Source organism: Frankliniella occidentalis, unplaced genomic scaffold (genome assembly GCF_000697945.3).
Source record: "Frankliniella occidentalis isolate FOCC.00 unplaced genomic scaffold, Focc_3.1 Scaffold550, whole genome shotgun sequence".
In the NCBI taxonomy this organism is placed as follows: domain Eukaryota; kingdom Metazoa; phylum Arthropoda; class Insecta; order Thysanoptera; family Thripidae; genus Frankliniella; species Frankliniella occidentalis.
The window spans coordinates 1-27,701 of NW_026267666.1; the positions used below are offsets into that span (position 1 = coordinate 1).

General features: G+C 45.7%; 7 protein-coding genes across 9 annotated transcripts in view; 6 read left to right on the top strand and 1 right to left on the bottom strand.

Annotated features, from left to right (window-relative positions):
- Positions 1 to 98: 98 nt before the first annotated feature.
- On the top strand, positions 99 to 648 carry LOC127751540 (allergen Tha p 1-like). Its single transcript, XM_052275244.1, has 2 exons — positions 99 to 115; positions 216 to 648. The coding sequence occupies exons 1-2, from the start codon at positions 99 to 101 to the stop codon at positions 466 to 468; spliced, it is 270 nt and encodes an 89-aa protein (XP_052131204.1). The 3' UTR covers positions 469 to 648.
- A 125-nt stretch (positions 649 to 773) lies between these two features.
- On the bottom strand, positions 774 to 2,934 carry LOC113205317 (trypsin-1-like). The gene is made up of 5 exons (XM_052275250.1): positions 2,776 to 2,934; positions 2,302 to 2,515; positions 1,440 to 1,976; positions 1,162 to 1,373; positions 774 to 1,007 (listed from the first exon to the last, which is right to left on the bottom strand). Exons 2-5 carry the CDS (start codon positions 2,348 to 2,350, stop codon positions 816 to 818), a joined length of 990 nt encoding a protein of 329 aa, XP_052131210.1. The 5' UTR covers positions 2,351 to 2,515; positions 2,776 to 2,934; the 3' UTR covers positions 774 to 815.
- A 26-nt stretch (positions 2,935 to 2,960) lies between these two features.
- LOC127751541 (fibrinolytic enzyme, isozyme C-like) lies at positions 2,961 to 5,105 on the top strand. The gene is made up of 4 exons (XM_052275249.1): positions 2,961 to 3,128; positions 3,241 to 3,816; positions 3,945 to 4,156; positions 4,820 to 5,105. The coding sequence occupies exons 1-4, from the start codon at positions 3,071 to 3,073 to the stop codon at positions 4,997 to 4,999; spliced, it is 1,026 nt and encodes a 341-aa protein (XP_052131209.1). The 5' UTR covers positions 2,961 to 3,070; the 3' UTR covers positions 5,000 to 5,105.
- A 200-nt stretch (positions 5,106 to 5,305) lies between these two features.
- LOC127751542 (chymotrypsinogen A-like) lies at positions 5,306 to 8,138 on the top strand. Its single transcript, XM_052275251.1, has 5 exons — positions 5,306 to 5,471; positions 5,648 to 5,811; positions 7,173 to 7,521; positions 7,598 to 7,803; positions 7,897 to 8,138. Exons 1-5 carry the CDS (start codon positions 5,396 to 5,398, stop codon positions 8,065 to 8,067), a joined length of 966 nt encoding a protein of 321 aa, XP_052131211.1. The 5' UTR covers positions 5,306 to 5,395; the 3' UTR covers positions 8,068 to 8,138.
- A 98-nt stretch (positions 8,139 to 8,236) lies between these two features.
- On the top strand, positions 8,237 to 10,527 carry LOC113205298 (nischarin-like). Its single transcript, XM_026420864.2, has 2 exons — positions 8,237 to 9,075; positions 9,159 to 10,527. The coding sequence occupies exons 1-2, from the start codon at positions 8,629 to 8,631 to the stop codon at positions 10,092 to 10,094; spliced, it is 1,383 nt and encodes a 460-aa protein (XP_026276649.1). The 5' UTR covers positions 8,237 to 8,628; the 3' UTR covers positions 10,095 to 10,527.
- Positions 10,528 to 10,813: 286 nt separating this feature from the next.
- Positions 10,814 to 26,495, top strand: LOC113205299 (DNA-dependent protein kinase catalytic subunit). 3 transcript variants are annotated; one of them, XM_052275245.1, is made up of 41 exons: positions 10,814 to 11,152; positions 11,381 to 11,547; positions 11,621 to 11,795; positions 11,875 to 11,987; positions 12,057 to 12,237; positions 12,328 to 12,518; positions 12,598 to 12,773; positions 12,851 to 13,089; positions 13,196 to 13,351; positions 13,461 to 13,582; positions 13,671 to 15,647; positions 15,756 to 15,961; positions 16,047 to 16,320; positions 16,401 to 16,571; positions 16,659 to 16,906; positions 16,992 to 19,872; positions 19,959 to 20,133; positions 20,220 to 20,393; positions 20,473 to 20,708; positions 20,794 to 21,016; positions 21,095 to 21,185; positions 21,260 to 21,446; positions 21,525 to 21,616; positions 21,739 to 21,874; positions 21,952 to 22,131; positions 22,215 to 22,342; positions 22,458 to 22,605; positions 22,699 to 22,834; positions 22,907 to 23,105; positions 23,191 to 23,366; positions 23,471 to 23,607; positions 23,691 to 23,887; positions 23,962 to 24,115; positions 24,194 to 24,317; positions 24,396 to 24,646; positions 24,738 to 24,938; positions 25,031 to 25,140; positions 25,241 to 25,396; positions 25,477 to 25,757; positions 25,835 to 25,978; positions 26,056 to 26,495. In XM_052275245.1, the coding sequence occupies exons 1-41, from the start codon at positions 11,035 to 11,037 to the stop codon at positions 26,343 to 26,345; spliced, it is 11,721 nt and encodes a 3,906-aa protein (XP_052131205.1). In that variant the 5' UTR covers positions 10,814 to 11,034; the 3' UTR covers positions 26,346 to 26,495. The 3 variants fall into 3 exon arrangements, with proteins under 3 accessions (XP_052131205.1, XP_026276650.1, XP_052131206.1); XM_026420865.2 differs by having other exon boundaries at positions 10,815 to 11,152; positions 23,191 to 23,372; XM_052275246.1 differs by lacking the exons at positions 10,814 to 11,152; positions 11,381 to 11,547; positions 11,621 to 11,795; positions 11,875 to 11,987 and having other exon boundaries at positions 12,092 to 12,237; positions 12,416 to 12,518; positions 23,191 to 23,372.
- Positions 26,496 to 26,813: 318 nt separating this feature from the next.
- The window catches only part of LOC113216375 (protein lethal(2)essential for life), a 2,485-nt gene continuing 1,597 nt past the window's right edge, over positions 26,814 to 27,701 (top strand). The window contains exon 1 of the mRNA XM_052275252.1: positions 26,814 to 27,033. The gene's annotated coding sequence lies outside the window, so the exon portion shown is untranslated. The remainder of the gene's footprint in view (positions 27,034 to 27,701) is intronic.

The following is a 27,701-nucleotide window of genomic DNA, read 5'->3' on the forward strand; positions in this document are numbered from 1 at the left end:
TATTATTATTAGGAGAAGGGGGGTCAGATGGGTAGCGTTGACGATGGTCACCATGGCCCAGTATTGTCAACAATACTGAGCCATCACCCTTTGGTACTATGGCCACCAACCAGCAGTATTTTTTTACATGTTAAAAACTGAAACGTAAATTCATCAAAAGATAAGGCCGTATCATCTGCTTCCACGTTAGCGCGAGCTTACGTTTTTAACCGGTGACTGTTTTTCTGTTACCCAGCCATCGTGCCCAACGCGCTGCAGGGCAAGTGCTCCCAGTGCACGCAGCAGCAGAAGGTGATCATCGGCTCCATCGTGCAGACCATGCAGAAGAAGTTCCCCAACGAGTGGGAGAAGCTCCTCCAGAAGTACGACCCGGAAAAGAAGTACCGCGAGGACATCCTGGCCCTGGCCAAGGCCGTGCCCACCGGCGCCCCCACCGCTGCCGCCGCCGCCACCACCGCCAAGCCCTAAGCGGCCCCGGACACGGCCCCGGCCGCGCCCGAGCACGACGCCGACGAGACCTACGGACCTTCCCGACGAACGCACTGGACCAGGAACGCGACACCAGCGGCAAGCAAACCGGACGACGACGCCCATCGCATTTTGATCACATCTCATGAATAAAAAAAAAGCTTTAATTCTCCTGCTAAATTTCGAATTTATCTTATCATTCCCCCCACCTACCACCAACATAGGCTACACTCCCCGTTTTTGTCAGTTTTGCAACACTTGTCTCTCCTCTCAACGATTCGTCCATTTCTGACATAAGAAGCCCATTTTAACTAATGCGGCACAGAAATTAAGTTGTATTTCATTCTTTACGCTTGTTTGCCATACTGCTGCGTCTTGTTGGTGATCCAGTCCATGTGCTGTGACACGCTGGTGAGTACGGACGGGTACGGCTGGCTGCCGCAGTCTGTGAGGCCCCAAGACACCAGACCGACGAGGGTCTGCGGCGCCTGGTCGTCGTCTGCGTCCTGGCGCTGGACCAAAGGCCCACCGCTGTCACCCTAGAGGGGGGAGGGGGCGTAATGTAGCTGCAGCGTTTTGAACGGGGCGAGGTATTTTTCTCGCGTCACTCCTCTTTAGAACCCGAAGTCAGAGGTCATCTCGGACTAATTTCTATCATCTGCGAGGTCAAAGGTCGCGCTGCGCCATACTTACGCTGCAGGAGCCGAGGTGCGCCGCGTCCAGGTGGCCGACGCACAGCATGCTGGGGTCCAGGGGGTTGTAGCGGCCCTGGTTGATACGGTCCAGGAAGGCCCGGCAGGCCGCGTAGTCGATGACGGGGAAGTCGGCCCTCTGCAGCTTGTCGGGGTACACGGGTTGGTCGCCGTCCTCGCTGGTGCTGCCCCACCCGGATAGCGAGGCGACGCCTGCGAGAACATAATCCTGTGATGGCCCGCTCAGAGACAAGACACTCTCCCTCTCTCTCTCCTTACCGGCGGGGGCCTCGTAGGCGTGGGGCAGCCTGGCGAACCGCACCGCCTCCGACTCCACGGCGGCCTCGGACAGCCCGAGGAGCGCGATGTCGTGCGGGTGGATGCCGCGGACGTACTCCTCGTGGACCAGCATGTCCCGGACGCGGATGCGCTGGTGCGAGCCCCACCAGGACCAGGGCCAGCGCGCGGCAGACAGCCGGGTGACGCCCAGCACCACCTCGACCCGCTTGGCCTCGGCGGGCACGCCGAGCACGCAGTGGGCCGCCGTGAGCGCCCACCGAGCTGCGACGAGCGCGCCGCCGCACAGGTGCTGCGGGGCCGCGTCCCACCAGGGCAGCCACCCGGGCAGCACCACCTGCATGGAGGCCTGGTGCGGGAACTCGCCGGGCCGCGCGTCGCTGCCGCCCACGATGTAGTCCCGCTGCACCGGGGGCCCGCGGCGTGCGCCCGCCGCGCCCAGCGGGCCCAGCGCCGCCAGGGCGAACGGGGAGGAGGTGGAGATGTCGTCCGGCGGCGTCCTCGCGGCCGCGGACAGGCCTGTCGACACCACGCTCTCATTCACACGCTCATTGACGGTGCCGATGATTAAACAGCAGAGCGTGACCACGTAGTGGTCGCGTCACACTGAACATCGCACGTCACTTTTAGATGGGCAGAGTACTTTTTCCACGATAAGTTAAATTGGAGGTTAGATACACTTTATTGTGATAAACAATATCATTATCAATGACATTTTTCATGGTGGGGCTATTTTATCTTGAAAAAGAAATCTACCCTGTGCCATGCCCATGCACCTTCAACGTCGTAAGATACGTGTGTACCAACAAAAGATGTTAATTTCTAAAGTCGACAAATGGCTCACCGTAGGCGGCGACCAGGACGGCGCAGAAAACAGCAAGAGCTGAGGACATCCTAGGGGGACGTGCGAAGTCGAGTGCGGCGTCGAGTGTTGTGTTGCAATTCGGGAGCCCCGTAGATAGCGTAGTGTAGGGGCGAGCAGGGTGAGCACTGTGTAGTGGGCGTGCCGTGCGGAGTGACGTGCCTACCCCGACCCCCTCGAAGCCTTGTTGCCGACTCTGGTGTGACACACAACTATAAATGAGATTTTTGTTTCTTGAAACAGTGAGACGGGCGCGGCGGGGTTGGGGGTAACAGCAGGCCCTACTATCTTGATTTTGTTGCCTAAAAACGTGGAGGCTCGGTGACGCGCGTAATCTAAGAGGGCCAAGAAGAAAAATGGATCTAAACTGCGAACAGAGAGGCTAGCGCGGGCTAGCGCCTGGTGCGTAGGCAAGCGATCGTCGCACAGCGCAGCGGCTCTGAGCGGGTGGCCTACCCTGGGGATGGCAGGCGTCCAGCTCCCAGAGACCCGCTCGTCCCGAAGTAGCCGGCACCCGCGCCCACGCACTGCGAAAGCGCCAACAGGAAACAACAAGTCGCTCCGGCCAGGTCGCTGCGACGGTCGCAGATTTGTGAGCGCTAAACTCGTCGGCAGATAGACTATCTGTTGTGGTGCGGGGAGGCGGCCCATCGAGTACCGCAGCCGTTTATCGCCGCATGGCCGGAGGACTCTAGAGACGCGCGACACTTAAGGACCCGCGGCAGAAGCGGTCAGGACAATCGCGTGCAGCATGTCGCCGCCCGCGAGCGTCCTGCTGGCCTGCGCGCTCTGCGCGTCGGGCGCCCTCGGTGAGTGCATTAGGCCCCTCGGAAGAGAACAGGCGGAGTGAACTTCGAGATTTAGAGCTACTGTATAATGTTTGGTCTTTTCGTTTGACAAGACATGTCGGTTATGTCTCAGGCGCCGCCCTCCCGCACGCTCTGGACGTCTCCGTCAAAGAGGTTGTCCTCGGGTCGACGCCGTCCCCCGGCTCGCCGGCGCGGCCCTCGTACCCGTTCGCCCCGGTGCCTCTGGGCCTCGGCCACCGCCGTTTCGTCGACATCGGCAACCAGATCGTGGACGGGAACAACGCGGACGTCAACAAGTTCCCGCACCAGGTGTCCATGCAGGTGGTGATGCCCAGATGGTTCGGCACGGAGGCCGACCCGCAGCACATCTGCGGCGGCACCCTGGTCGCCGAGCAGTGGGTGTTGACGGCCGCGCACTGCCTGTACGGCGTGCCCTCCAACGCCAGGAGGGTCGAGGTGCTGCTGGGAGTCTCCTTCCTCTCGGACAAGGGGAGCAACGCGCAGCGCATAGTCGTGAGCAGGATGCTGGCGCACGGCGACTACGTCCCCGCGGACGACACCCACAGCGGCGTGGGTCCTAACGACATCGCGCTGCTCAAGCTCTTCCACCGTGCCGTCCTGGCGCAGGTCGGCGGCGCGCCGAGGCTCGCCGCCCTCCCCACGGTCGACGTCGTCCCCGGCGTCCCCGGTGAGGGCTCGGAGCAGGGAGCGTGTCACGCGCTAATGTTGGGGGTTGGGTTTATTCCTCCCTCCCTGGCGAGTTACCCCGCCAGTAACAAAGTTAACATACGTACCCCTTGTGCCCCCCGCGTGCAGGTGACGCCACCCTCACTGGCTGGGGGAGCACCAGCACGGACAGCAACAGCCCCTCGTACCCGGACGGTCTCCAGCGGATCACCTTCCCCCTCATCACTTACTCGAGCTGTAACTCCTTCGTCTCCCGGTCGATCCCCAACGAGCCCAACCCGCTCGCCCCTTCCAACCTCTGCACGATGGACAAGCAGAATCCGCGGGCCTCCTCCTGCAGCGTGAGTGTAATCACAGAGGTGGGGTGGTAAATTCATGCCACCCTCCTCTTTAAAAAGTTACCCACCTCCCACCTCCCACGGAGATAAATTTTCCATGGTTTCTAGAATACTGAAATTCACAACCTGGAGTTCGAAAAGTCCCGTGGAAAAAGTATCCTCCCCTCTTTTCTCCACACACATACCGGGTCTCCGGGAGAATACGCGGCAGCTCGAAGGGTAGCCTTCTGGCTTGCAGGCGCCGAGGGCGAGAGGGGGAGCGTCGGGGATGGCTGGAGGAGACCGTGGCGACCGGCCACCTCCCGCCACCTCCACCTCTCCCCCTCTCGCCCTCGGTGCCTGCAAGCCAGAAGGCAACCCTTCACCCTTCGAGCTGCCGCGTATTCTCCCGGACACCCGGTACTCACAGGCCTTGCTTAGGCATTTTTACTTTTCAAAAAAGGTCAACAAAGGTGGAAGGTGGTACAAGAGGTCTTTTTCAAGTCTCTGATTTTTTCCCCCCTGAAAAGTCTCATTTTTTCCAATTTTTCTGGAAACATTTCAACTGTCGCCATTTTGTTTCTGAAAAAGTCTTCAATTTTTCTGGAAAAATTTCGGATTCTAAAGTCTCTAACCCTTGCATTGCCTGACTCGTGGCCGGCTTTTCGGCTCGCATGTGTCCTGCAGGGCGACAGCGGCGGCCCCCTTGTGCAGGCGCAGCCGGCGCAGCCGGACGGCTCGACCACCGTCATCGGCGTGGTGTCCTGGGGACTCAAGGACTGCGGCGCGGAGCTGTTCCCCTCCGTGTACACGCGCGTGTCCGCCTTCGTGGGCTGGATCAACGCCGTGGAGGCCAAGTACCAGTAGCGGCAGGCGAGACGCACCAGCCCTTCACCTGCCCGTCACCAGTCCGAGCCGAGAGAGGGGAAAGGAGAACGAAACAAAACAAAACAATAAAGACACCGCGACTTCGCATGGCATTTCATTTTTCAATCCAAGTGTACCGTTGGGGGTGGTTGACGGGGACCTAAATGAGCCCCACGGAAAGAGAGGGGCGCTCAAGGCAATTGGCAGAAATCGGCTATGACCGCGAGGGTGATCGGGGTGGTTGTTTTCCTAGAGTGACAGCTCACCCGCCCCGCCCCTGCCCGGCCCGCACTCCTAGCTGATCGAGTAGATAGCCGTATCGGTAGCCGCGGCGGGTCCCCGCGGACCTCCCGTCCCGTCCTGGGCCACTGCCGCGCGGAGCGCGTCCTGCTCAACATGTCCACCCTCGCCGTGCTCGTCCCGGCCCTCCTCGCCCTGGCCGCCAGCGCCAGCGCCGCCACCGTCCCCGCCGGTAGGTTCCCCCTCCCTCCGCCCTCCAGGACTTGACGTGTGAACGCCCCCCCCCCCCCCCTCTGCTGCCAGCCACCAGTAGAGTGGTGCGAAGGGTGCTTTCCCTTCTCTCCCGAGGAAAGAGCACCGCACCCCTTCTCATGACAGCGTTGGCCGTGGTGTCGGTGGTGTCGGCAGGCGCGGCCGTGCTCGAGGTGCCGCTGGCCTCCGACCGGGGCTTCCCCTTCTCCACGGCGCCGATGCCCCTGGGCGTGGAGAGGGTCGCCACGCCCCCGCGGCTGCAGATGGTGGGCGGCAAGGACGCCGCGCTCGGCCAGTTCCCCTGGCAGGTGTCCATCCAGGTCAGTTCGATGTTATTTTATTTTTTAATATTTTGTTTTGTTTTTGCGCTCGTAAGTTGGCGCGGTTCGCGCAACATCGCTCGTAATCCCCTCGTTAATTGCCTATTCGCCTTAGCGGCCGCGATCAAGGCGGCTGCGGTCTATCTGTAATCTCTTCTCTATCTAATCTAAGCGCGCATTCTACACTGCAAAAACGAAGGGTGGGGGGGGGGTTAATTGCGGGCGTACGGCTTTGTTGACATATGTGTGAGTCTTTTGCACAGCGACCCTAGGGCGTCCCCGCAATGAACAACGCCTCGCGAGGCAACGCTTCTGGCGCCTGCCACGCGCAGGGTAGGCCAACCCGCCGAGCAGCCGTGTGAAGTCGGCGGCCCGCCCAACCCAGCGCTCCCGAGTGCGAGAGCGTCACGTCCCTGTTTGCAGTAGCTGCACAATTGTAGCTACAACCCACGCGGCCACAGGCAGCTTCATCTGAACCTGCTGTAGAAAGAAGTCAGCTCACGTCCCTCTCCCCACACCCGGACAAAAATAAAAATACACATAAATGGGGGAGTACTTTCCTCATCCCACCGCAGTCATTAGCAACTTCTGTGATCGCAGGAACAGCCGCTTCCTTCTTCCACAGTGGTCAGAACACACTCCCGGGGTTTGTGGGGCGGTTGAAGCGTGCGTCGGTTAAACTGTACTGACCCACCACAGGTCATGGAACTCCTTTGCAGCCAGATTCTAGGTTTTATAAACGTACCCGCCACCACAGCAAGGTGCCAAGGAAAGGGGAATTCCCACGGCCCGCTTTCGGACCCCAGTCCTAGAGCCGAGTCATTTGCCACCTTCGGCGCATGGCATCCATCTGGACGGTAACCACTACGCCGTCGGAACTCCCCAAGGGGGACGTGGTGACATGGCGGGTTTGAAGTCCATTTGACATTTGGTGGCCTACGAAAAATTTCAGATCGCCGGAGATTCGAACCGCCGACCTTCCTGGGCGGGCGCGCTACCGACTGAGACGCAGAGAGGCGAGAAACGGGCTAAATTAATTAAGGTCCATGGGACGAGCCATTGTACACTATCGTTAACTGCTAAACAAACTTCAAATGTGAAGAATTTTTGTTTTTTGTTTCACACAACATATACTTATTTGTGCGTTTTGAAGTGCTAGGAACAATATAATCAAAAGATGGCGATAACTTTTTTCGGGTTCCTTTAGTGGGAGGTCAGACGGGACTTAGTCGCGGGGAGAGCGACACTTTGGGCCACTTCTTCTGTCTCTCTCGCTCTCATTGCGTCAGATGGGTGCAAGAGAGGCGGACGGAAGTGGAAGACCCGCCCGCTCATACAATCACTATACTTCCGCGTTGCAGACGCTGATCCCCAACACCATGTGGCTGAAGGCCGTGCCCTGGCACATCTGCGGCGGCTCCCTCGTCGCGGAGGGCTGGGTGCTCACCGCGGCGCACTGCATCTGGGGCGTGTCGCAGCGCAGCCTGCGCGTCGACGCCGTCCTCGGCATCGCCAACCTGAAGCTCCAGGCCGAGGGCGCGCAGCGCATCACCGTCGCGCGGATGTTCGCGCACGCCAAGTACGACCACTACGCGCGCGGGGGCGTGGGGCCGAACGACATCGGCATGCTCAAGCTCGCCAGGAAGGCCAAGCTCTCGGAGACGGTCAAGTTGGTGCCGATCAACAACGTCAACGGGGTTGACGGGGAAGGTGAGTGTCGTGAGGGCCTCGCCCCCCTGCTCGCCAGCCGCCAGGTTCGTGACCCTCGTCCTCGTCCTGCCCGCAGGAACCACCACTCTCTCCGGCTGGGGCAGCATCAGCCAGGACGGCAGCAGGCCCGTGTACCCCGAGCAGCTGCAGACCGCGGACTTCCCCATCGTCCCGCACGACAAGTGCATCGAGGCCCTCAACAATACTGAGCCGGCCGCGGTGCCGCTCCTGGCCGACTCCAACCTGTGCGTGGGGAACGTCTTGGGCTTGGCCTCCTGCAGCGTAAGTCCGGCCCGGTCACCTCGCCCTCGCTGGCCACTCACCACACCACCATCGCGATGCCGGCCGCCTTTGTGACTCTTCCTTGTCCTGCAGGGCGACAGCGGCGGTCCCTTGGTCAAGGAGGTCGACGGCGTCATGGTGCAGATCGGCGTGGTTTCCTGGGGCCTGACCAACTGCGGGTCCCTGCCGTTCCCCTCCGTGCTCACCCGCGTCTTCTCCCACGTCGCCTGGATCAACGCCGTGCAGAACAAGTACAAGGATTAACTGAACTATATCGCGGACAGTTGTCAATAAAGTGAACATGTAAAAATAAATATTCACACACACACACACAACTGCTCCAGGGCCATCAGAAAGTACCGATAACTTGAGAAAGGCGATACAGAGGAAAAGTGGCGCACCGGGTTGAATTTCCCGCCCCGGACAGCGCTCGGGGGCAGGTTGGCAGCACTGGCCACGTGAGGATCGTCTGCTGGTGTTGTGGTTGTGGCGAGAGCAGCAGCAAGCAAAACAACGGCATATGGCGTTTGTGGCGTTAAAAGAGACAGTGTCATCGCCCGTTTTGAATGAGTGAAATTGGTTTCGGCGCTGGGACAGGCAGGGTGACTGAGACCCCCTGCTGATGACATAGGCCCCTCTCCTCGTGACCGCTAGGCTGTCTGCCAGCCTTGTCACTCTGCTCGTCTAGGAAGTGACAGCTAACCTATGTCCGAGCCGCTGGGCCGTCACCCGTCTCTTGCTTCGGGTCGATCTCTGTAAAAGTCCCTGCAGACCCTGTGCTTTGCCAACAGTTTCAAGCTCAGTGCTTTTGGCGAGGGAAGTACGATGGCGACCTTCTTAGCCAACAAGCACTGCACCAAAGTGTCCATTCCAGAGGTGGAGCTGCAGCAGCCTAACAACTACATGGTCTACCACATAGCTGTCGAGGTCGGATCCGTCTCATGGAAGGTGTCCCATCGTTACAAGAACTTTGTGGACCTCCACGAAAAGTTGGTGGCGGATCATGGGGTCGCTAAAGATCTGTTACCTCCCAAGAAAGTGATTGGCAATCGCGACCCAGTATTTGTAGAGAAGAGGCGTTCTGCGCTTGAGGTGTACCTGGCAAGCGTGCTTACTTTCCTGCAGCAAACGATGCCCAGGGAGCTGGCGCTATTTCTTGACTTTCACAAGTACGATGTCCTATTCATACTTCAAGAACTGGCTGTCACCTTTTTTGAGGGAGGCGATGAATATCTGAGGATGTCTAAGGATTATGAGTTCTCTCCTCTTCAGGTATGTCTTGTTAAACCCTGAATACTTGTGTCATCTTTTAACACATAGATATGTATATAAATAATAGAATTTTTTTTTTCCAGCTTCATGCTATTAGTGAAAGACTGAAACAGCCCTGTCCTCCCCGTGAAATGGTTGACAAAAAATTCGACTTCAGCCATGTTCTAGATTTCTGCTATCAGCTCACAAGTCTCATGATACACGGATCTAGCAATACATTTTACAACAGTAATATTGTTTTTAATAAGTTGCTTTTTGAACTGTCTTCCTTTAAAGCTGTAGATACATTGTTTATCAGTTCTCTGCCTGTGGCCAACATTTACAGCGTTGGACCTTTAAGAGACAACTTAGTATCGCTCACTGTGCATCATTGCCGGCTTGAGCGCATCTCACACGTTCTTCTATGTGACGATGTGCACAAGGATCCCTCCTCTATTGGGGACCCCCAAATGTGGAAAAAGTTAATGTGTGTTAATCTCAGCAATAATGAGATAAGTGAAATAGACGCCTCTGTCAAGCTGATGCCAAGGGTGGAGAGACTTGTTCTGAACAATAACCGCCTGTACTCCCTGGATAATCTGACGCTCCTTCCCCATCTCGCTCAGTTGCACCTCGCAGCAAATTGCTTCACAAGTCTTATTAATCTCCACTACAAAATAGGAAATGTTGTGCACCTTGATCTCTCTGAAAACAGAATATCAACTTTAGAGGGTTTCTCAAAACTTTACTCACTAGAAACATTAAATCTTGCATCCAATCAGATTTCAGATATTGATCAGGTAAAACACATCTGTAACTTACCTTGTCTGGAAAACCTTGTACTTACTGGAAATTCAGTTGCTATAGTTGTTGACTACAGAGTGAAGGTCCTTGAACAGTTTGGGAACCGAGCAACATCTATTTGTCTGGATAATGAAATTTCTTCCCAAAAAGAACACGACACTGTTGCTGTTCTCCAGGCCCTAAGGAAGGCTAGAGAGGGAAGAGCCAACCCTCTTGTACATTCCTTAACTCCTTAAATATAAGAGTACAATAATTTTAATTAATAATTAAAGTTTCTAAAAAACATGTGATGTAAGTCAAATGGAGTAAGCAGGTTCTTTTTCATTTGATTGAAGACAATATTATTCTAGATATAAAGTTTTAGTATATATACTGCAATGTATATAAGATAGTATCTTATGAATGTAAGCCAAATCACTTGTGATACTGTCACTACTGTTGTAATTTTCTCTTCCAATTCTTTTAAGTATTACATAAATCCTTCTCTGGACAAATAGTCCTCAAAGTCATGTATGTTTCTTGCAAACCATGTATTATATTTCTGTGATACGATTTATACTCTATGTGTATGTATTTTCTGTTGTAATTATATGTTGTCAGACCACAATTATACCATCATACTCCAGTATTGGACTAATATAGCAGATATCATTTATTTTCCTTGCTTAATTGTGTATTTTTTTGCTTATTGCACCTTGATATTCTCCTGAATGAACAATCTTTATGTCCGCTATTTATTGTATTGTTAAACACCTAAAAAAAAAATTCTTATTTTCTATCCAAACTTTTTCTTCAAAAAGAAATGCATTATTATTTTTCCGGACGGCACAAACTGATTTCAACATTTCAAATATACCCCGCGACGACGGCTTGCAGGCAGGCCACCCTCGAGCGCGCATGCGCAGAAGAACTGGTGGTTTGCCGGGAAATAATCGAAAACAGCTGCGGCTGCGGCAGAACAAAACAAACAAACAAACAAAGCAGGCCTCACCTCACGGAAGAATCGCGTGTGGAGACATTCAGCAAGCATTCATTCAGCAAACTTTCAGTGAATCATGTCATGACACTTTGATGTTAGAACGTCAAAGGACACTCTAAATCAATCCGAGCTACATCCGAAGAAAATTTTATCCAATATCCAGTGTTTTCAACAGGTTAAAAGTTACGAAAGTTAAAATGGATAAAGACATTGAAAGTTTATGGCTGTGTTTGCCGGCTAAAGAACACGACGCTAAAATACTCATCCATAGAATAGCCTGCCACTTTCAAAATTATTTCACATCTGAAGACATAGGTTAGTATCTTGTTGATGTTAAGGTCTGTAGAACAATATACCCAGCCAGTCGATTAGGCTTCTATTTAACGATGACATCTATTTTCGGACCAAAAATGGAATTCAGCATTTTGAAGACGTCTAGCAGATGTCCAGTATATAAAGCGTTTCTGGCTGGTATAGTTTTAAAGGCATTTGGTTACCCTGTATTTATAGTTCTTTTTAACATTTTTTGCTTCCCCTTTACAGATCTATCACTGCACCTTCTATTTCAAGAGGAAAAAGGTCTTAAGTCCTTTTTGGATGCTTTATCAAACAGCAACATGAAAAAAGTCTCTTCTGATGTCCTGAATTTTTTAGAATTTCTTATTGTTAAGTTACCGTTTAGTCTTGAAAACTATGTAGTCATTATCAGAGTAAGCACCCAATCGTGTTTGGCGTTGTTTCTTTATCTTTCATTGAACTTTAATAATACATGCATTTTTTCAGGATATTGCAATGTCTTATGTCCAAAGAACTTCTTCATCTGCTGAGGAAAAAGATAGAGCTTTTGATATCCTCATTGCTCTTGTTCAGAATGGACCATGGAATGCAGATTTACAAATCACACCCATTGTTACTAAGCTGTTCAGTATGGCATCACATAGCACCAGCAAGCCAACAGGTATTTCTCACAAGACCAAGGCTTTTATTCTTTACTTACAGAGGCTAGATTCATTTGAAACTCTTCTTGTTTTATTCAGTTCTACGCAAAGTTTACAAACTTATAGGAGCACTAGCTGAGCACCTACCTCATGATATCAATTTTTTATCGAAGCGCCTTCTTGATGCATTGATGATGGATTTGGAATACCAGGTTTATTTTGCTCATTTAAGTCATAGTGATTGTAACTGCTCATAATGATAGCAAGTTTCTCCTTTTCAGATTTTCCATTCTCGCAAAGTGGAATTTACCATTATTGAAGGCTGTTTGGATGGACTGACTGGTTTCCTTCATTCTTTCCCTTTAGACGGTTCTACTGATAGTGAAAGATGCAATAAAATAGTTGATTGTCTTTGGAAAACTCTGCTGCTGGTAGATGTGCACCGGAAAACTGCACCTAGAGGTAATGCTTTACAGCTCTGTACTGTGTCATTTACAACTTAGTGTAATATTTTCTTTTAATTTTGTGAATGATTTTTTTTCCTGTACTAAGCTGCATTGAATTTGCTAGCCAATCACGGAGATCAATTTCGTGCTAGTTTAGTTCTCAAATTTGAGGATTGGCACAAAACTCTTTGTAGGTGGCTACCAATTGGCAAGGACGAGAGGAGGGTTGGGAAGCAAGCATTACTCACATTTTACTACATTATGGCAAATCATATTACTGGTCAGCGAGGGCCAAAGGTACGACCCCCCTACTCATCCTTTTTCCCTTTCTTTTTTTTATGTTTTGAAAGTTAAATAAAACTATTACTTTTTTCAGGATACATTAGATTTCTTCTGTAACCATTTTAAAAACCAATTTCAAATGTCGATGGATGTAGATATTGCAGTGAAAGGATTTGGACTGTTTGCAAAGCCAATGAAATTACTTTCTCCTGAAGAAATTCCTGTGATATTCAATATTATAGCTCAGAAGTCACATGAGGAATCCTTCAAGTAAGTACTGAAAACACATATACAAAATTTGCTTAATAGAGATGTTTTGATCCCTTTTTTTGTGTGCACGGTTACAGGAGTAACCATCATAGGTTGGCAGATTACTTGGATTCTCTGTCCATGTTTAGTGTGGAAGCGGGTGTTGTGCACAGCTTACAACTCTCTATTCTTGAAAGTTTGTCTGTCCAATTGATTTGCCAATACGCAAAGGAGGAGCATCCTGACTGGCAAAGAGTTATGGTTGATGCTGTTATTTGTACCTTGCAACGCCTAAGAAAATGTGGTGTGGCTTTGGATAGTTTTATGAATGTTGTCGGTATGTTTGCTTGATCTGTGTTATAAGTTCTAATCCACCTTGGCTGAGATTTTTTGCGTATAAACTTTTGTTATTGAATTGGTATTTTTTCTTTCTTTTTTAACAGTACATCAAGGAATTATAAGGTCAGTTACACACCCTGTCATTGAGGATGCTGAAATACTTCGTGATACTCAACAAAAGGTCATAACATATGAGAACTACCTCCCATTTTGGCAAATTTTACTAACTCTAGATACATCTAATAAGAGACTTTTAAGAGGTTTGTATTTCCGTCCTGCAGAGATTCCATCCAATATCGTTGTAATGTTCCAAAGCTGTCATAAATACTATGTTTTTCTTCTTCTTTGAAACAATTAAATATTCTATAGAGGCATCTATTGAAGAAAAGAGAGACATTTCAAGAGCTCTGGTCAGTAAAATATTGGATTCTGTTCAGGACATTATCAATAGACTTGATCTCAGCTTACAAGAAAATAATTCATCTGAATCAGTAAGCAATTCTCCTCCTTTATGTATTTTAAGTAGGATTTTGATTTGCGCCCAGTGTGTTTCTAATTTATACTTTTCCAATATTTCAGATTGACCATTGCAATGTGGAGAAATGTGTGGAAGCTACTAACCCACAAGATTTCACGGTTCTTGTGAACCTTGTCAATTTTACTATTGATCTTTTGAGCAGTCTTCCTGACCAATCTCTCCTAGCCAACTGGTTCACTCCACTGATTCTGTATTGTATCAAGCTGTCATCCAAACATCCATTAGTGAGCAGCTTTTACAAATTATTGGCCAACATTGTTAGGATTGCAGAAAATCTTGACTATTTTGAGCAAGAGAAAGATGAAATGGAAGATCTTGAGTGGAGATCAACTGTAAATCTCTTAAGTGCTTTCCTATATGATGTTATTTCTCGGCAAGCACAGTACCGCAGTGACCTGCAGGTTTCATGTTTGCGTTTGATGTTAGCTACTCCGTCTTGCATCGCTTTACCTCTTCTGCGCGTATGTGTTCCTGCATTTCAGTCAGTTTTCCAAATAGGCTGCAGCATGTTGTCTTTAGCCCATGAAGGCTTGCATACTTTGTCTCGCTGGAACCAGGATCTTCCTGGCGAAAAGATGAGAATTCTTTTGAAAGCTGTCTTACCCTCATTTGATAGTCTGCTCCAGACAAAAGATAGTGTTCCTGTTGATGAAGATGACGGCAATCTTTATGGGATGACCATGGTAAAAACCGTCCTGCAAGAACAAAAAAAAAAAAAGTTGTGGAAGTACAAAGTGAATTCTCACTCAGATACAGAGTTGGTCAAATTGCAAAAGGAAGTGGTTGTCTTTTTGAGCACATTGGATAGCTCTGTTTGTCTCTCTTTGTTGGATGGGAGTGAGGATAGGGTAGGTGTCACAGCTTGGCAGAAGGAGAGACTGTTAAAGTTTCCTATGCCTTTTCAAGACATGAAGGTAGACATCAGTTTAGATGACTTACTGCCTCGCCTAGTGCACTTAGCTGTCAACTGTAGTGATCGTCAGACAAAAACTGCTGCATGTGAATCACTACATGCTGTAATCATGTTTATGCTCGGAAAAGAAAAGCAGTTGGAAACTGCACACCAAGGTCACTTGACTTCACTTTGGGTTCACCTTTTCCCCAAAATATTCAGCCTTGCATGTGATGTTGACATAATTGTAAGCCAGCTTTTTAAACCATTGGGTGAGCAGTTGGCTCATTGGTATTCCAGCAAACTGAATGAAAAGAGTGAACAGGCTGATGCTTTTTTGAGAGCAATCCTTGATGGCATAACACACCAGACGGATGCAGCTTTACGTGATTACTCCGCTACCTGTCTTCATGAGTATGTTAAATGGTCAAGAAAGCAAGGAAACATGATGGCAAAAGTTGCACCTGTGATAAAGTTTGTACTAAGCATGTTCCGTCATCCATGCCCTCAGAAACGCATGGGTGCCTCTCTGGCATTTAATAGTATGTATGCTGTTTTACGTGAAGATCTTAAAATTGTTGATGAATTTTGGATTGAAATACTGTATGGCCTAGTGACTGGTCTTTCTTCGTGCTCAATAACGGGTGAAGACAGTAGCGCAGAGGCTCATATTGACAAGTCGCTGCAACATGTACTTAGAGTATTAATGGAATGCTCTAACAAGTTCAATTTGGATAGCCCTTCCCGGCGAATCCCGAGAGAATTGACTGGAAGAAATTTGTGGCATGTGGTACGCTGGCTGCTGAAGTACTGCACTGCATTAAACTCTCAATGTCGTCACAGCAGTATGAAATTGGTAGATTGTTTGGCACGTTATGTTTCTGATTGTCGGTCTACAAAAGATTTTATTGAAAGTGTGATATCAATTGAAGGCAATTGTAGCCTTTTGTTGGTGGCAGAAGGTGAAACTAGTTTGCGTACAACTTTACCAAGTTCAGCTCCATGGGATCAAGCCTTAGCATGGGTGTTCTCATTGCTAGCTAGCATGGAATCATACATATGGCTGATGGAAGTGAACATACCTCCTGTTACTTTGTTTGACCTCAACAGTTCTAAAATTACTCCGGTAAAGTATTAAAGATTTTCGTGTACACTATCTCCATACCATGTAGGGCTTATACTTGTGGGAAAAAAAAAACAACAGAAATTGATTGATGGTATCCCTCATTGACAGGCTTTGATGCACTTTTTGGAAAGTATAGTTGGTACTCCAATCAACCAACCCTCACTGTGGAGGCCTAAAGCTATGGAGCAATTCAATTATGCCAAGTGCACTACTATTGTGCGGATGATTGATTTTTTTACCGCAGTTCTTGACATAGGTCAAGGATCAAAGTTAAGCCCCTTCTGGTCCTCAAATTTCTGGAAACTGCTCATCAAGTTTGTATCTAAGTTTATCAGTTACTTTGTGTGTGAATAGTTAGCTTGTCAAGTGGCATTGAAATCATTGTAACTTTTGTTTCAGTTGCTGTGTCTGGCCTTCAAATCTGGGCTTTGACTCCACCTCAAAAAATGTTGAAGAAAACCTTTCCATCACAGTTCAGAGGTTCCTTAGGTCTCTGAATACCCATGCTCCGGCGTCTGCGGTTAATGATTTAAAATGCATTTTAAAGGATTATTTATCATCTGTGGCCCCGGATATGCTTAATAGATTTCACGAAGCTATCCGACGCGATAGAGTGCTGCCGCACGACAAAGAGCTTGTTAGGGGTCTAAGTGTCCTCCAAAGTGTTTTCAAAGTATTACCCTCTTTTATTACATCCGCACCAAAATATTATTTTATGCAATGTTGATTGTAATAACTTTTGATTTTTTTTAGGAGACTCAAATGTGGAGTGGCTTGATTGGTGAGAGAAGTCTGGTTGCAGTTTTTCAGGCCATTGTCGAACCTGTCTTAAATAGTGAGCACAAAGCACCTGTGAGTCTCAACCCGACAGCACGGATGTATGCTCAATCAATGCTGGAATTTTATTTCTCAACTTGCCCTGAGGTGTAATTTGAAACTATCTTTCTTTATCCATATTCCATTAATTTCATGTGATTTTCAAAAAGCTCATTTTCGTCTTCTTTATTTTAGCTAAACCAACTTATAAACAATATTTTAGATAGGTCTCCTCTTTCTCAACGTGATTTACAATGTAGTATTACCCACGGAGAACATTTTGTGGCTTGTTTTGAAGCTGTACTTGTGCCAAGACTGTTGGGAGTACATCACCAGACCGTAAGTGCTCTGGCAGAGCATTTAACTCCTGAGGTCAGCCCTCAACATTTGACAATTTTATCTTCAATTTTGAGGTGGCGCTGCTCAGTCAGTTCTACTACTCGGTAATGTGCACTGTACTTGTCAAGTCGCATCAAATTTTGATCAAATGATCATTGTTTTCTGAAACCTTTGTAATTACTATTTCAGGTATCATTTAATGCAAACAGTTGCTTGCTTGTTTTCAAAGTGGGACAAATTCATTTTCTGGGCTAATGCTGATCCATGCAAAGAGGCCTGGTTAATATCTCTAATTAATCAGATTGTAGAACTCGACATTGATTTTCATTCTGTCGAAAATGTCACTCACATTTGTTCATGGATTATTAAGCTTCTCACAGACTCATCTAGAACTTTGTCGCTTAAAACCGACTTGCTGTATTGTCTGCCAATTGTATGCTCAATTTCTGAACCAAGTGATGTGAAAAATTCCCTATTGTCTTTGAAAAATCAACATTTTCCAGTTCAATGCTCAGAATTCAGACCAGGCTCTGAAGAGTTGGCAACTTTCAAGAGAGCATTTGAAGCATTATTGCAATCTCTTGTAATAACCGGAAGCAGTTCTATTTTGAATATTGTGATTCGAACAATGACTGTTGATCCTAACCATAATTGTCGACATCTTTTACCATCAACTCTACAAAAATACATGGCTGTTTTACAAAAAAGTCAAGATCATCAAGTTGAGTCTCTTAAGCTTGTGTTTTCTATGTTTGAAAATGAAACTATATCTGTGGAGTACCGGGCTAAAATTCTCAATGAGTTCCTCCTTAAATTGATGCAATTTGCCTCTCTTTCAAGTCAAGTGTCCTTTTCAGTTTCAACAATAAGCAAGTTGGTGAAGAGAATCACTGAAGGCTTTAGTATGAAAACAGATGTGGGTAAACAAAAGCATAAATTGATGTCCCACATTGGTAGCTGGCAACTGCTTCAACATATTTATGGATTTTCTATGAAAAGTTTGCTAGAGGAGAAAGGAAGTGAGCTAGTGCAAGCTGCATTCTCTGGATCTGAGACAAAAGTTACCAGTGGTAAGGAACTCTATACGCTAATAGTTAAAACAGGATTAGCAGCATTTCAAAACCCTCTGAATTTTGAAGGAATAAGTGATGCCAAAGAGTTGTACCGTCAATACCTCTGTGCTATTTACAACACTATAGCTACAGTATTTTGTAATCTGAAGACCCAAGTAGCTGATTTGAAGTTCTATAAGGTACTTTTTGCTGAAAACACCAGGAAATTTTGGCGTTTATTGGTAGATGATGATAAATGTTACATGTTGCCATTCCAACAAACTGAGCACTTGAAAAATGTAGAAAAGATAGTTTCCATTAGAAGAAATGTATCAGAGGCGAAAGACTCCTCTCAAAGAATGAATGCCCATAAGTCTCTTCAACTTCTCCAGTCACCATCATTGGCTGGATCACTTGAAACTGATATTACAAGATTTGATTTTACTTATTCACGACTACTCAAGCCAACTGATAACCATGAAGCAGATGCTGAGAAATCTGTGATAATGCTGGAAAATGATTCGTTGAATGACCATGAATGTATGCCAACGGTGTGTAGTATTATACGACACTTGGTGGATTGTGGAATCTCTCCGGCCCCTGTCCAAGGAGCCAAACCAACTTTGCCTGAATGGATGGATCTCTTGAAGAATTCACTTACTGATCTGTCAAATCCAAGGAATAGTCAAATATTCATTCTGAGAGTGATTTTGAATTGTGAAGTATACTTTTCTACATATGCCATGGTGTGGATGGAACCAATGTTGGACTGTGTTTTGAGAATTTGCTTACAAAATGGTATCAGCTATCTCTTAGGAGATTTGGTTTGTATGCTGGCAAAGTGGAATGCTGAACATCAAACGGTGGTCCTCAATAAAAGTCAGCTGAACATTTTATTTGGTTATCTTGTAAAGCACTGTCCACACTCTGATAAGGCTGTTTTAAGGTATCACTTAGAGTTGATCAAAACTATGCTTGAAGTCTGGAAGAATTATATTGATCCACCTCATGATTCATTACTGAGCATGTTGGATAATCCTGATGCCCGAGTTGGTATTAATTTGACTGCAATCATGCTATTCCATAAGCTCACTCCATGGACTACAAAGTCAAAGCAGTCTTTTATTTCATTCCTCCTGAAGAATTTGAACAATAACACCAAGGAGATATACAAAGCCTCTGCAGAAACTCTTGGAATGTGTTTGAACCAAATGTGCTGCCTTAATGATGGTCTATTATCCATTGAAGACCAAAAGTTTGTTGATGAACTGGAAAATATTTTGAAAAATGTTAATTTAGCAAAACGTGATTGTGAGAAATTTCTTGTTTTGCTGGATAATGTTTCTGAAAACTACATTCAAATTATTGACAATTTTGTATCAAATATTCTTGTTTATCTGAACCAAATAGCAGGACACAGAGCTCTCTGTCTAAACCTTTTATCAAAACGTCTTGAAGTCATTGGTGGGAATCCTTACCAAGAGTTGAAGGGGTGTGGATTACTAACCATGATAGGAGATCAAGAATCTTTGGTTCAAGTCAAAGTGCTGCAGATTCTCCGTGAACTTGCGCTTGCGCCTTCTTTGCAAGATAGTGAACTAGACGAAGTTATCCATCATATTTCCCCTATAAATTGCTATGTCAAAGGAGAAGCCAGAAACCTTGTGCATGAGATATCACTCATTGCTTTTGATCGCTATTTGCCTATGCATGAAAGCAACAAATTGTCTGAAATTGAAAAGAAAATTTTTGATGAAAGCAAAGCTCTCCTTTTGCTTGGCCTTGTGGATTCAAATGCTGATTTGCAAAAGAAAAGCTTTTCAAAGTGGACAGATGAGGAACGTCTTCCACAAAATGTTGCTGAGCGGCTCTCAACAATGTTTTCGCTGCTGTACTCTCCCCTAACAGAGCAGTATTTCCTGAGCTACTGTGTGCCACTTCTGTTAGCTGGTACTAGATCCACTCCAGATTTTGACTCTCCACTTTTTTCCCATGCACTTGATGATTGTGAGTTTGGGGTAAGTTTGGGGAGAGAAATACTCATGGTCTATCAAACATAATTTGCTCTTCAATTTATTTTCTCTTATGCTGTTTTTACTTCTAGGAAATGCATTTACTTACCTCTTGGAGAGTTAAAAACGCCCACATGGCTCCATTGTATGCCCAGACCTTATCCAGTCAAATAAGTCTTCAGGATTCATCTAGTTCTTTAGATACATCCTACCCCCTTTTAGCTACACAAAACAGTCTAATATTCCAGCCTACTGCAGACTTCCCTGGTAATGTTGCCTTTGGTGCCAATGAATTGATCTCGATTGATGAAGTAGGCAAAGAACAACATAGTTAATTTGTGATTTCTTTTCAGATGGAAGTGATGCTGCAAATTCTGCAACAAAACTAAAAAGTAGTCTCTCACGATCAAGCTTTCTTTTCTCACAAGATACCAGTCAAAGTAGTAAGACTGCCTTAAGGGGGAGTTTTAAACAAGGTGCTAACTTTGGGTCAGATCTCCTTCAGCTCTCTGAGCCAACTGAGCATGGTATGTATGAAGGGATTTATTAAATTCTGCAATTTTCAGCTCGTTTGGCACAGTAATTTATAAACTTTTCTCTTTGTAGAAAAAAGTCCTAAAAGAACTGAGAGAGCTTCTCGCTATTTTGGTAGGAGCAAAGCAGTAAGTGTGTTTAGCAAGGCCAATGTGAAGAGAGCTAAGAGGAGAGAAGAAATGTGGAGGGAGCGTAAACTCAGAAGAGAAGGGCAGGTTGCTATGCACAGAAAGTACAGGCTGGGAGATCTCCCAGATATCCAAATTAAGTTTGCAGATGTCATAAACCCCTTAACGGAATTAGCAAGGGTAAGATTTGAAAAGGAAAAGGTATACCTGCAAAAACCATCTCTAACTTCTTGTTTTTGAATCTGTTTGTACTTGTTTTTTGCAGCACGATTCAATAATAGCAAGGAAAATAATGGTGAGCCTAGTTGTGGGGGTAAAAGAAGTGATAGATGCATCTGACAATTCTAATGACTTTAAAAAGCTGACATCTGCGTCACTGAATAATGTTCTGAAACAAAGTAAAAATTTTGAACCCTCTATAATTGGAGCTTGCCTAGAAATAGCTTACCACTGTCAATTCTCTCTTGATCCACATCTTGTAGCTGAAGGTATTTTCATGTTTGAACCTGGTATTACTGTCAGACAATGCTTTTGCATATATTTTAACTGATTTGTTTAAATTATAGTTGCTCTTGGTAGTAATTTGCTGGCCCTGGGTGTGCTGCTTCTTGAGGCTGCAGCTACATGGAATGAGAATGTTTGGTTACATCTGGCAGAGTAAGTATTTATTTCTATAGTGTGGCAGATGTTACAATGTTTTGTGATATTGTTATTTTCCTTTGCCATTGAAGGCTTTATGATGGACTCGGAGAGCGGGACGTGGCTCATTCAACTCTCCTACACAACGTACCTCTTGACAAAACAGCAAAGGACGCACTGGTGGCTCATGCAGAAGAACAATGGCTGAGAGCCAAACAGCAATACTTTGTGGCCTTAAAAGACACAAAATATGATAACTTTTATGAGAGTTGTTTTGAGGTATGTGGTATTTGCTTACAAAAAAATCTGAAAAAATATTGTGCTGCCAATTAATTTCATCGAATCTAATGATTGCAGTGCATGGCTATTTTGTCTGATTGGGATCAAATGAATGATGTGATTAGGGAAGAAGTGGATAATGAATTGGATAATTTGTGGAATAACAGCTGGTGAGTTATTGATATTTAATTTACTTTATTCCTGTGCGTTTCTACAGCTTCGCCCACTTTTCATCTATCTACTTTCAATTTTTTTGATTAACTTAAAAATTACTGTTTGTGACATTTTTCAGGTATGAACAGAAACTTCTTCCCAGATTGCTTCATAGTGAGGTTTTGGGGTTGGTTCAGAGAAATGAAGACAGTAAACAATTCCTGAATGTCATCAACAGATGGCTAAAAGATGATGCCAAATCATCAACCTTGAGTGTAAGTATTCTGCAAGATTCTATGCCAGTTAAAATATTCTAGAAGGTAATTGTAACCTTTCCAATTGTTTGCTTCAGTCTCGCTTCAGTGAAGAGTTGTCTATTATCTGTCTCATGAAGAAAAAATTTCCTCAGTCTCGATTTTATGGAAGCAAGACTTTATCAAAATTTGTGGATGAATGGAGTGAATTGAACCCGCTATTCAGAAAGCGTAGAGAAGTAATGCTGCTTGGTATTCATTCAATAACTGATGCCATGGTAAAATTTATCTACTGTACTTTGGTTTAAAAATAATTGACTTGGTTTGTTTTTTTCTTAATGTTAGCATCATATTTTTCCAGGCTTTCTTTGTAGAGGGGAAAGAATTGCAATCTGTCGAAGAATCTAGGAATGTTCTGAAGAAGTTTGAAAAAGTGTTACCTGTTCCTCAAGACTCTTTGATGAGCTGGGAGACACGCCTCACATACAGGTTATATTATATGTGCTTTTATATGTAATGCTGTTGTACTTCTAAAGTACTACCAATGTACTAGCCTTGAAACATACGGATTAGTTTTTAAAATAGTCTATCTATCTATCTATAGATTTGCTTGCATGAAATATATGCCCACTGAGATGGAAAAAGAAGTGGAGAAATCAGCATTGAGAATGCAGCTTAGTTTGGCTGAAGCTGCTCTTCAGCAAGGAAACCAGAATTTTGCTAAAAAATATATTGTAGATATGAAAGGAAAGGTATGGGACTCTCCCTTTTTTCTGCACTTTTTTTTTTTCTGTTACTCTAGAATATTTCATAATTGTTGGCACATGGGAAACTTTTTCTTTTAGATTCAGTCATCATCAAGTCCAACACTGACAACCAGATGGCTGATAGCTAGGAGTTCAGAGAGACACCAATGGGCTAAAAGAGAACAAAATAGTGTCACACGTTTAGACAATTTGCTCAAAGTTTGGAGGCAACTAGGTGAGTTTTAAGTTTTATGCCTCTTACGTCATGTGGTTGTATTAACTAAATAATGGTTTTTGACTTTTTCAGATACTGTTCTTGCAAGTGATGATTTGGATGACCATCCTGACCTCAGTGTCATAGCTCACAGTGTAGAGAGTAACTTAGCTCTAACAATTAGGGAAACGCTTTCTGCAGAACCACACTCTTTGAATACCTTAATAAAAAATCAGAGTGATGGTCATAATTGGCTTTGTAATAAGTTACAGTTACAACCTGGTGTTTCATGGTAGTGTCTCACTGGCCACTTTTTTTCTTTCTTGTCTTGTGGTTGATAGTGGTGTTTTTAATGTCCATTTTCCATTTCTATGCAGTGAGGACATCAAGAGTACTTTGGACACTCTTGGTCTTAACAGCCTCATCCACTCTAAAAACATCGCAAAGAAGCACAAGGATGCAAGCAGCTTTCTTACTGAACAGACTGCTGAAGCTTATTTGCAGATAGCCCAATACTGTCGCAACCTCCTAGAAAACCAGGAAGGTTCCTCAGGTACAAGTAAGTTCTGCAGGATCTTTGGTTCCCACCTCCAACGAATCTATCTTCACTTCTCTTGAATTTATTTTTGTTCATATCTGCTACTTTTTTATCTTTAGACACAATTGCTAGACATTTAGTGAAAGCCATACTTTGTGCTATGAAGTGTGGCTCCAACCGAGCTCGACAGCTTTTTCCTTTATTACTCCAACTTCCAACTCTCTCGTCAAATCTTTCAAAGGACTTTGCTGAGAAAGTAAGAGAAGTGTTTGGTATATTGTCATAAGAAATTTACTGCTAGTGCTAGTGGCTTTACTCTGATTCTTTCATTTTTTGTAGAGCTCTTCAATCCCTGTATGGATGTTCCTTGGTTGGATTCCACAGTTGTTAGCTATGTTGGACAGTCCAGCAGCTAAGCTTGTTGCCCCATTGCTGCTGAAAATTGCTGAAACTTATCCAAATGCAGTTTGTTATCCATACAACATTAGCAAAGAGAAAAATAGTAGCAGCACTGTCAAGCTCGACGTGATTAAGAAGTGAGCGTGTAATTAATCATCTGATTATACACCTTTTTTCTCACAACAGCACTGATACAAATTTTCTTATCTAGATTGGACCGCTTGTTGGAAGATTCCTCCTTTCAAATACCCCTCGTGAAAGCTCTCTCGTGCTTGACCTATCCTAGTATTATTTTGAAGGACTATACCAACAAACTTACAGAGGCCATGAAAAGTGCCCCCATCAATTGGCTGTCCTTGAAAGAAGTATGTCAATTCATACATATTATTATATTTCATTTCCTTAGAAATTTGGAAATCTGACCAAATATATTTTTCTTTTAGATTTGTGATGAATTTTCTTACATCCATAAGGAAAGTGGTGGACCTTCACAGTGTGCTGGAAATTTTTTTCACAGCTATAAGCATAAGGAACATGACATTCCTGCACTGTTTGATGAACTTTGTGGTAGGTTTTCTATTAATGCAAATGCAAATTTTAATTGTGTTTCCTTTCAATGTGTTTTTTCTTAACCTTCCTATCAAGCTGCTATAAGTGAAAGGAATACCACAGTTGCCTCTGAGATTATTAACAAAGTGAAGAAAACCCTAGAAAAAGTAAAAGAATTGGACTCAAAAAATATCAAGCACTATTCAAAGTTGAAGGACTTTTCACCTTGGCTTGCTGAATTTTCATCATCTAAAAAAAACATTTGTATTGAAATACCAGGCCAATATACTGGTGATCAGAAGCCAAACCCTGAGAGGCATATTATGATATCTGGATTTAATGATACAGTAGGTATACCTGGTTGATGAAATTGCTCTTGTAGCAATGCTTTTTAAATGCTAAACAAATATATCATTGTCTGTGCTTTTGTTTTTGCAGGTTCTGGTTATGCCATCCATTCGAAGACCTGTAAAACTTACTGTAATTGGCTCTGATGCCCAAAGTCACAACTTCTTGGTAAAATATGGAGAGGATTTAAGGCAAGATGAACGCGTGCAACAGCTCCTAGGTCTCATGAATGGCATTTTCTCTAACAACCACCTCTGCAGGGATCGTCACCTATCTGTTGTCACTTACAAAGTAAGTTTCTGCAGACAAATTCTTGTCATACTTTACCTAAATAAATATCACATTTTAAGGTCAAGTTTACCATTGATTATATGAATTCTTAGGTGATGCCTTTATCAACCAGGCTGGGCATGATTGAATGGGTTGACAATACATCGTGCTTGAAGGATGTCATGATGTCATCAAGACAACTTTCAGACCAGGATAGAGTCAGGTTGGTTGTTGTTCATAACTTTTGTTTTCCTAATGAATCTAAAAAGTCTTCAAAGGTAATTTGGAATGTTTTTCTGCCTTTTTTCTGGATTACTTCTTAGCATACGAACTAAGCATGAGTCTTGGCTAAAGAAATACGTCAAAGTAAAAGATCAGAATATTAATATTTACGGCATTGCTCACGATCAAATCAGTAGAGAGGCTTCTGTCACACAGTTCAACAAATTAGTATCCATGACAAAGCCAGATCTTTTAAGGTAAGCTCATGTTTTGTAAAATTAATCTGGTGAACTCCCTATATTTTATCTAAAAAGAGATTGTCTCCTCTATATTTCAGGAAGGGGTTGCAGTTGTGGAGTTCAAGTGCAGAAGGCTTCTACTGGCTTCGTCACTCTTTCATTACCAGCTACAGTACACTCTGCATCGCTCATTGGCTTTTGGGGGTGGGCGACAGGCATCTCCAGAACTGCTTAGTATCTCAGACTAATGGGCAATGTATTGGCATTGACTTTGGACATGTCTTTGGATCTGCAACCCTAAATCTTCCTGTACCAGAATTAATACCATTTAGGTTAACTCCTCACATTGTCCATGTCACCCAACCTCATGGAACAAAAGGTATAAAGTAGACCACTATCTTATTTTTCTACATGTAGAAGGGGTATACTGTATTTTACTCATGATCCACTCAACAGGTCTAATTCAGGAGACGATGGTCAATGCACTGCGTGCTTTGCGGGCTGACCCTGAAATACTTTTGGCCACAATGCAGGTCTTTATCCAAGAACCATCTCTTGACTGGCTCCTACTAGCCAAAAAGCATTGGTCAGAAAGTGAAGGTAAATTTGAAAACATTCACTGTCTACTGGAAACTTGAAAAATTTGTGCTTCATAGAAAATGTGTTTATGTTTTCAGAAAATGCAAATCCTGCATGGCTTCCTGTTGTTAAAATTCATCAAGCCAAAAAGAAGCTCAAGGGGACCAATCCTGTACATCTCATGAGAGAAGATTTAGAGAGCAAAATTCATACAGTGTTCAAGGATGGGTATCTGAAAACATTAAATGGCGATGCTTCTCGCAACATTCGGGCCAAACTAGGGTATAATGATCTTACTCCACGACAACAGGTGGAGTGCTTGATTGACTTAGCAACTGATCCTAATGTGCTTGTTAAAACTTATGGGGGATGGGAACCATGGTTGTGATCTTTAAAATGTCTAGTCTCATACATAGATCATTTTAATAACTACAATCATCAAGTATTAATAATAACTTAATGTGTCTTTTTATTGCATGCATTTTTAAATTTTTTATAAATAAAAAAAATTAGAAGAAACGTTATCACCACTCTTTCAGATTTTCTATCTCTTTATATCCTGCGTCCCAAAATCTCACACAGCACCTGGATTTCGTAGCAGGCATGTGCTTACGAATTTGACGGGAGTCCATACGAGTCTTTCTAGTCCATAATTGGGGGTAAACTCTGCTGGGTGCGAGCGCGGCCAGATGGCAACACGGGAATGACCAGGTCACTGACTGTTCTCCGTGCAGGGCTACAACTCGGGAGACAGCTGTGCGCAGCGGGAACGTCTACGTCCCAGGCGCTCGTCGCGCGCCCACGACAACTTCTCTCAGGTCTTTTCGTCATGCGTTTAAAAATGAGAGGAGAGAAACAGTAGGCGGTGGAAGCCGAAGGGGGCCTGACAGCGCACGCCAGTGCAATGTGAGCGGGGGTGGAGGCGGGCTCCTGCACGGGCTCGGCGGCCGGGGCCGGCCAGTCGCGGCCACAGAGCGCCCCGAGGCAGACGAGGACGAGGAGCAGCCCCAGCGCCCCATCCAGCACGACCCCGACAGACCGAACCAGAACCGATCGGGTACCCCGTCTCTAGACAGGTAGGTGTTCGGTTCTTCCGATCCCGATCCTCGGACTGTAGTAACTTTTCAGCGAAGAAGCCAAGTTGTTGTTAAACTGTAAAATTATTAATACTGTTGTTTTTGACGCGCATCTCAATTTTTTCATGAAAAATATTTAAGTTGCCTTATTTTTAAACGTTTCTAAAGTGTTCGGGGTTTGGGAGACTTTTCTTACTCTTCTTACTTTCCCTGAAATTTCTGGAAAATTTCTGGGAAATTTTCCGGAAACTTTCTAGGACTTCCAACCCTAGGAAAGCGCGACAGCTCATGTCTCACGCCGTGGAGCTCTTCGTGTAGAGATATGCAGGGTTGTCTTCCCTCTCGGGGGCGGGCCGCGCGAACCCGAGACCCATGTGCCGATGTAAGGCCGCCGCCGACTTCGCCGCAGACTCGTACCTCGCAACCCCTCTCTCTGTCACCCCCGTGGGCCGTGGGGCGGCGGCTCTGTTTGCGTGCCCCTCCGCCGGTGAGCCGGTCCACCGGTAGCCGAGAGGGCGTGCGGGCGGCGCTGCTGAGGGACTTCCCTGTCGCTCGGGCCGCGCCGCACGACCGCTTTCGGACGCAGCGCGGCGTGAGTCAGCGCACGCTTCCGTCCCATCCCTCTCTCTTTCCTCTATTTCGGTCCCGATTCTAGAAATATCCCCCCC

Coding starts and splice junctions, on each gene's coding strand:
- LOC113205317 (XM_052275250.1), bottom strand. CDS start 2,350: ATGTCCTCAGCTCTTGCTGTTTTCTGCGCCGTCCTGGTCGCCGCCTAC. Junction 1,977..2,301: donor CGTCCTGGTCGCCGCCTACG/GTGAGCCATTTG, acceptor TGGTGTCGACAG/GCCTGTCCGCGGCCGCGAGG. Junction 1,008..1,161: donor CGCACCTCGGCTCCTGCAGC/GTAAGTATGGCG, acceptor TCCCCCCTCTAG/GGTGACAGCGGTGGGCCTTT.
- LOC127751541 (XM_052275249.1), top strand. CDS start 3,071: ATGTCGCCGCCCGCGAGCGTCCTGCTGGCCTGCGCGCTCTGCGCGTCG. Junction 3,129..3,240: donor CTGCGCGTCGGGCGCCCTCG/GTGAGTGCATTA, acceptor GTTATGTCTCAG/GCGCCGCCCTCCCGCACGCT. Junction 4,157..4,819: donor CGCGGGCCTCCTCCTGCAGC/GTGAGTGTAATC, acceptor TGTGTCCTGCAG/GGCGACAGCGGCGGCCCCCT.
- LOC127751542 (XM_052275251.1), top strand. CDS start 5,396: ATGTCCACCCTCGCCGTGCTCGTCCCGGCCCTCCTCGCCCTGGCCGCC. Junction 7,522..7,597: donor CAACGGGGTTGACGGGGAAG/GTGAGTGTCGTG, acceptor TCCTGCCCGCAG/GAACCACCACTCTCTCCGGC. Junction 7,804..7,896: donor TGGGCTTGGCCTCCTGCAGC/GTAAGTCCGGCC, acceptor CTTGTCCTGCAG/GGCGACAGCGGCGGTCCCTT.
- LOC113205298 (XM_026420864.2), top strand. CDS start 8,629: ATGGCGACCTTCTTAGCCAACAAGCACTGCACCAAAGTGTCCATTCCA. Junction 9,076..9,158: donor ATGAGTTCTCTCCTCTTCAG/GTATGTCTTGTT, acceptor TTTTTTTTCCAG/CTTCATGCTATTAGTGAAAG.
- LOC113205299 (XM_026420865.2), top strand. CDS start 11,035: ATGGATAAAGACATTGAAAGTTTATGGCTGTGTTTGCCGGCTAAAGAA. Junction 16,907..16,991: donor TCAGTCAGTTCTACTACTCG/GTAATGTGCACT, acceptor TTACTATTTCAG/GTATCATTTAATGCAAACAG. Junction 21,017..21,094: donor TCCACATCTTGTAGCTGAAG/GTATTTTCATGT, acceptor TTTAAATTATAG/TTGCTCTTGGTAGTAATTTG.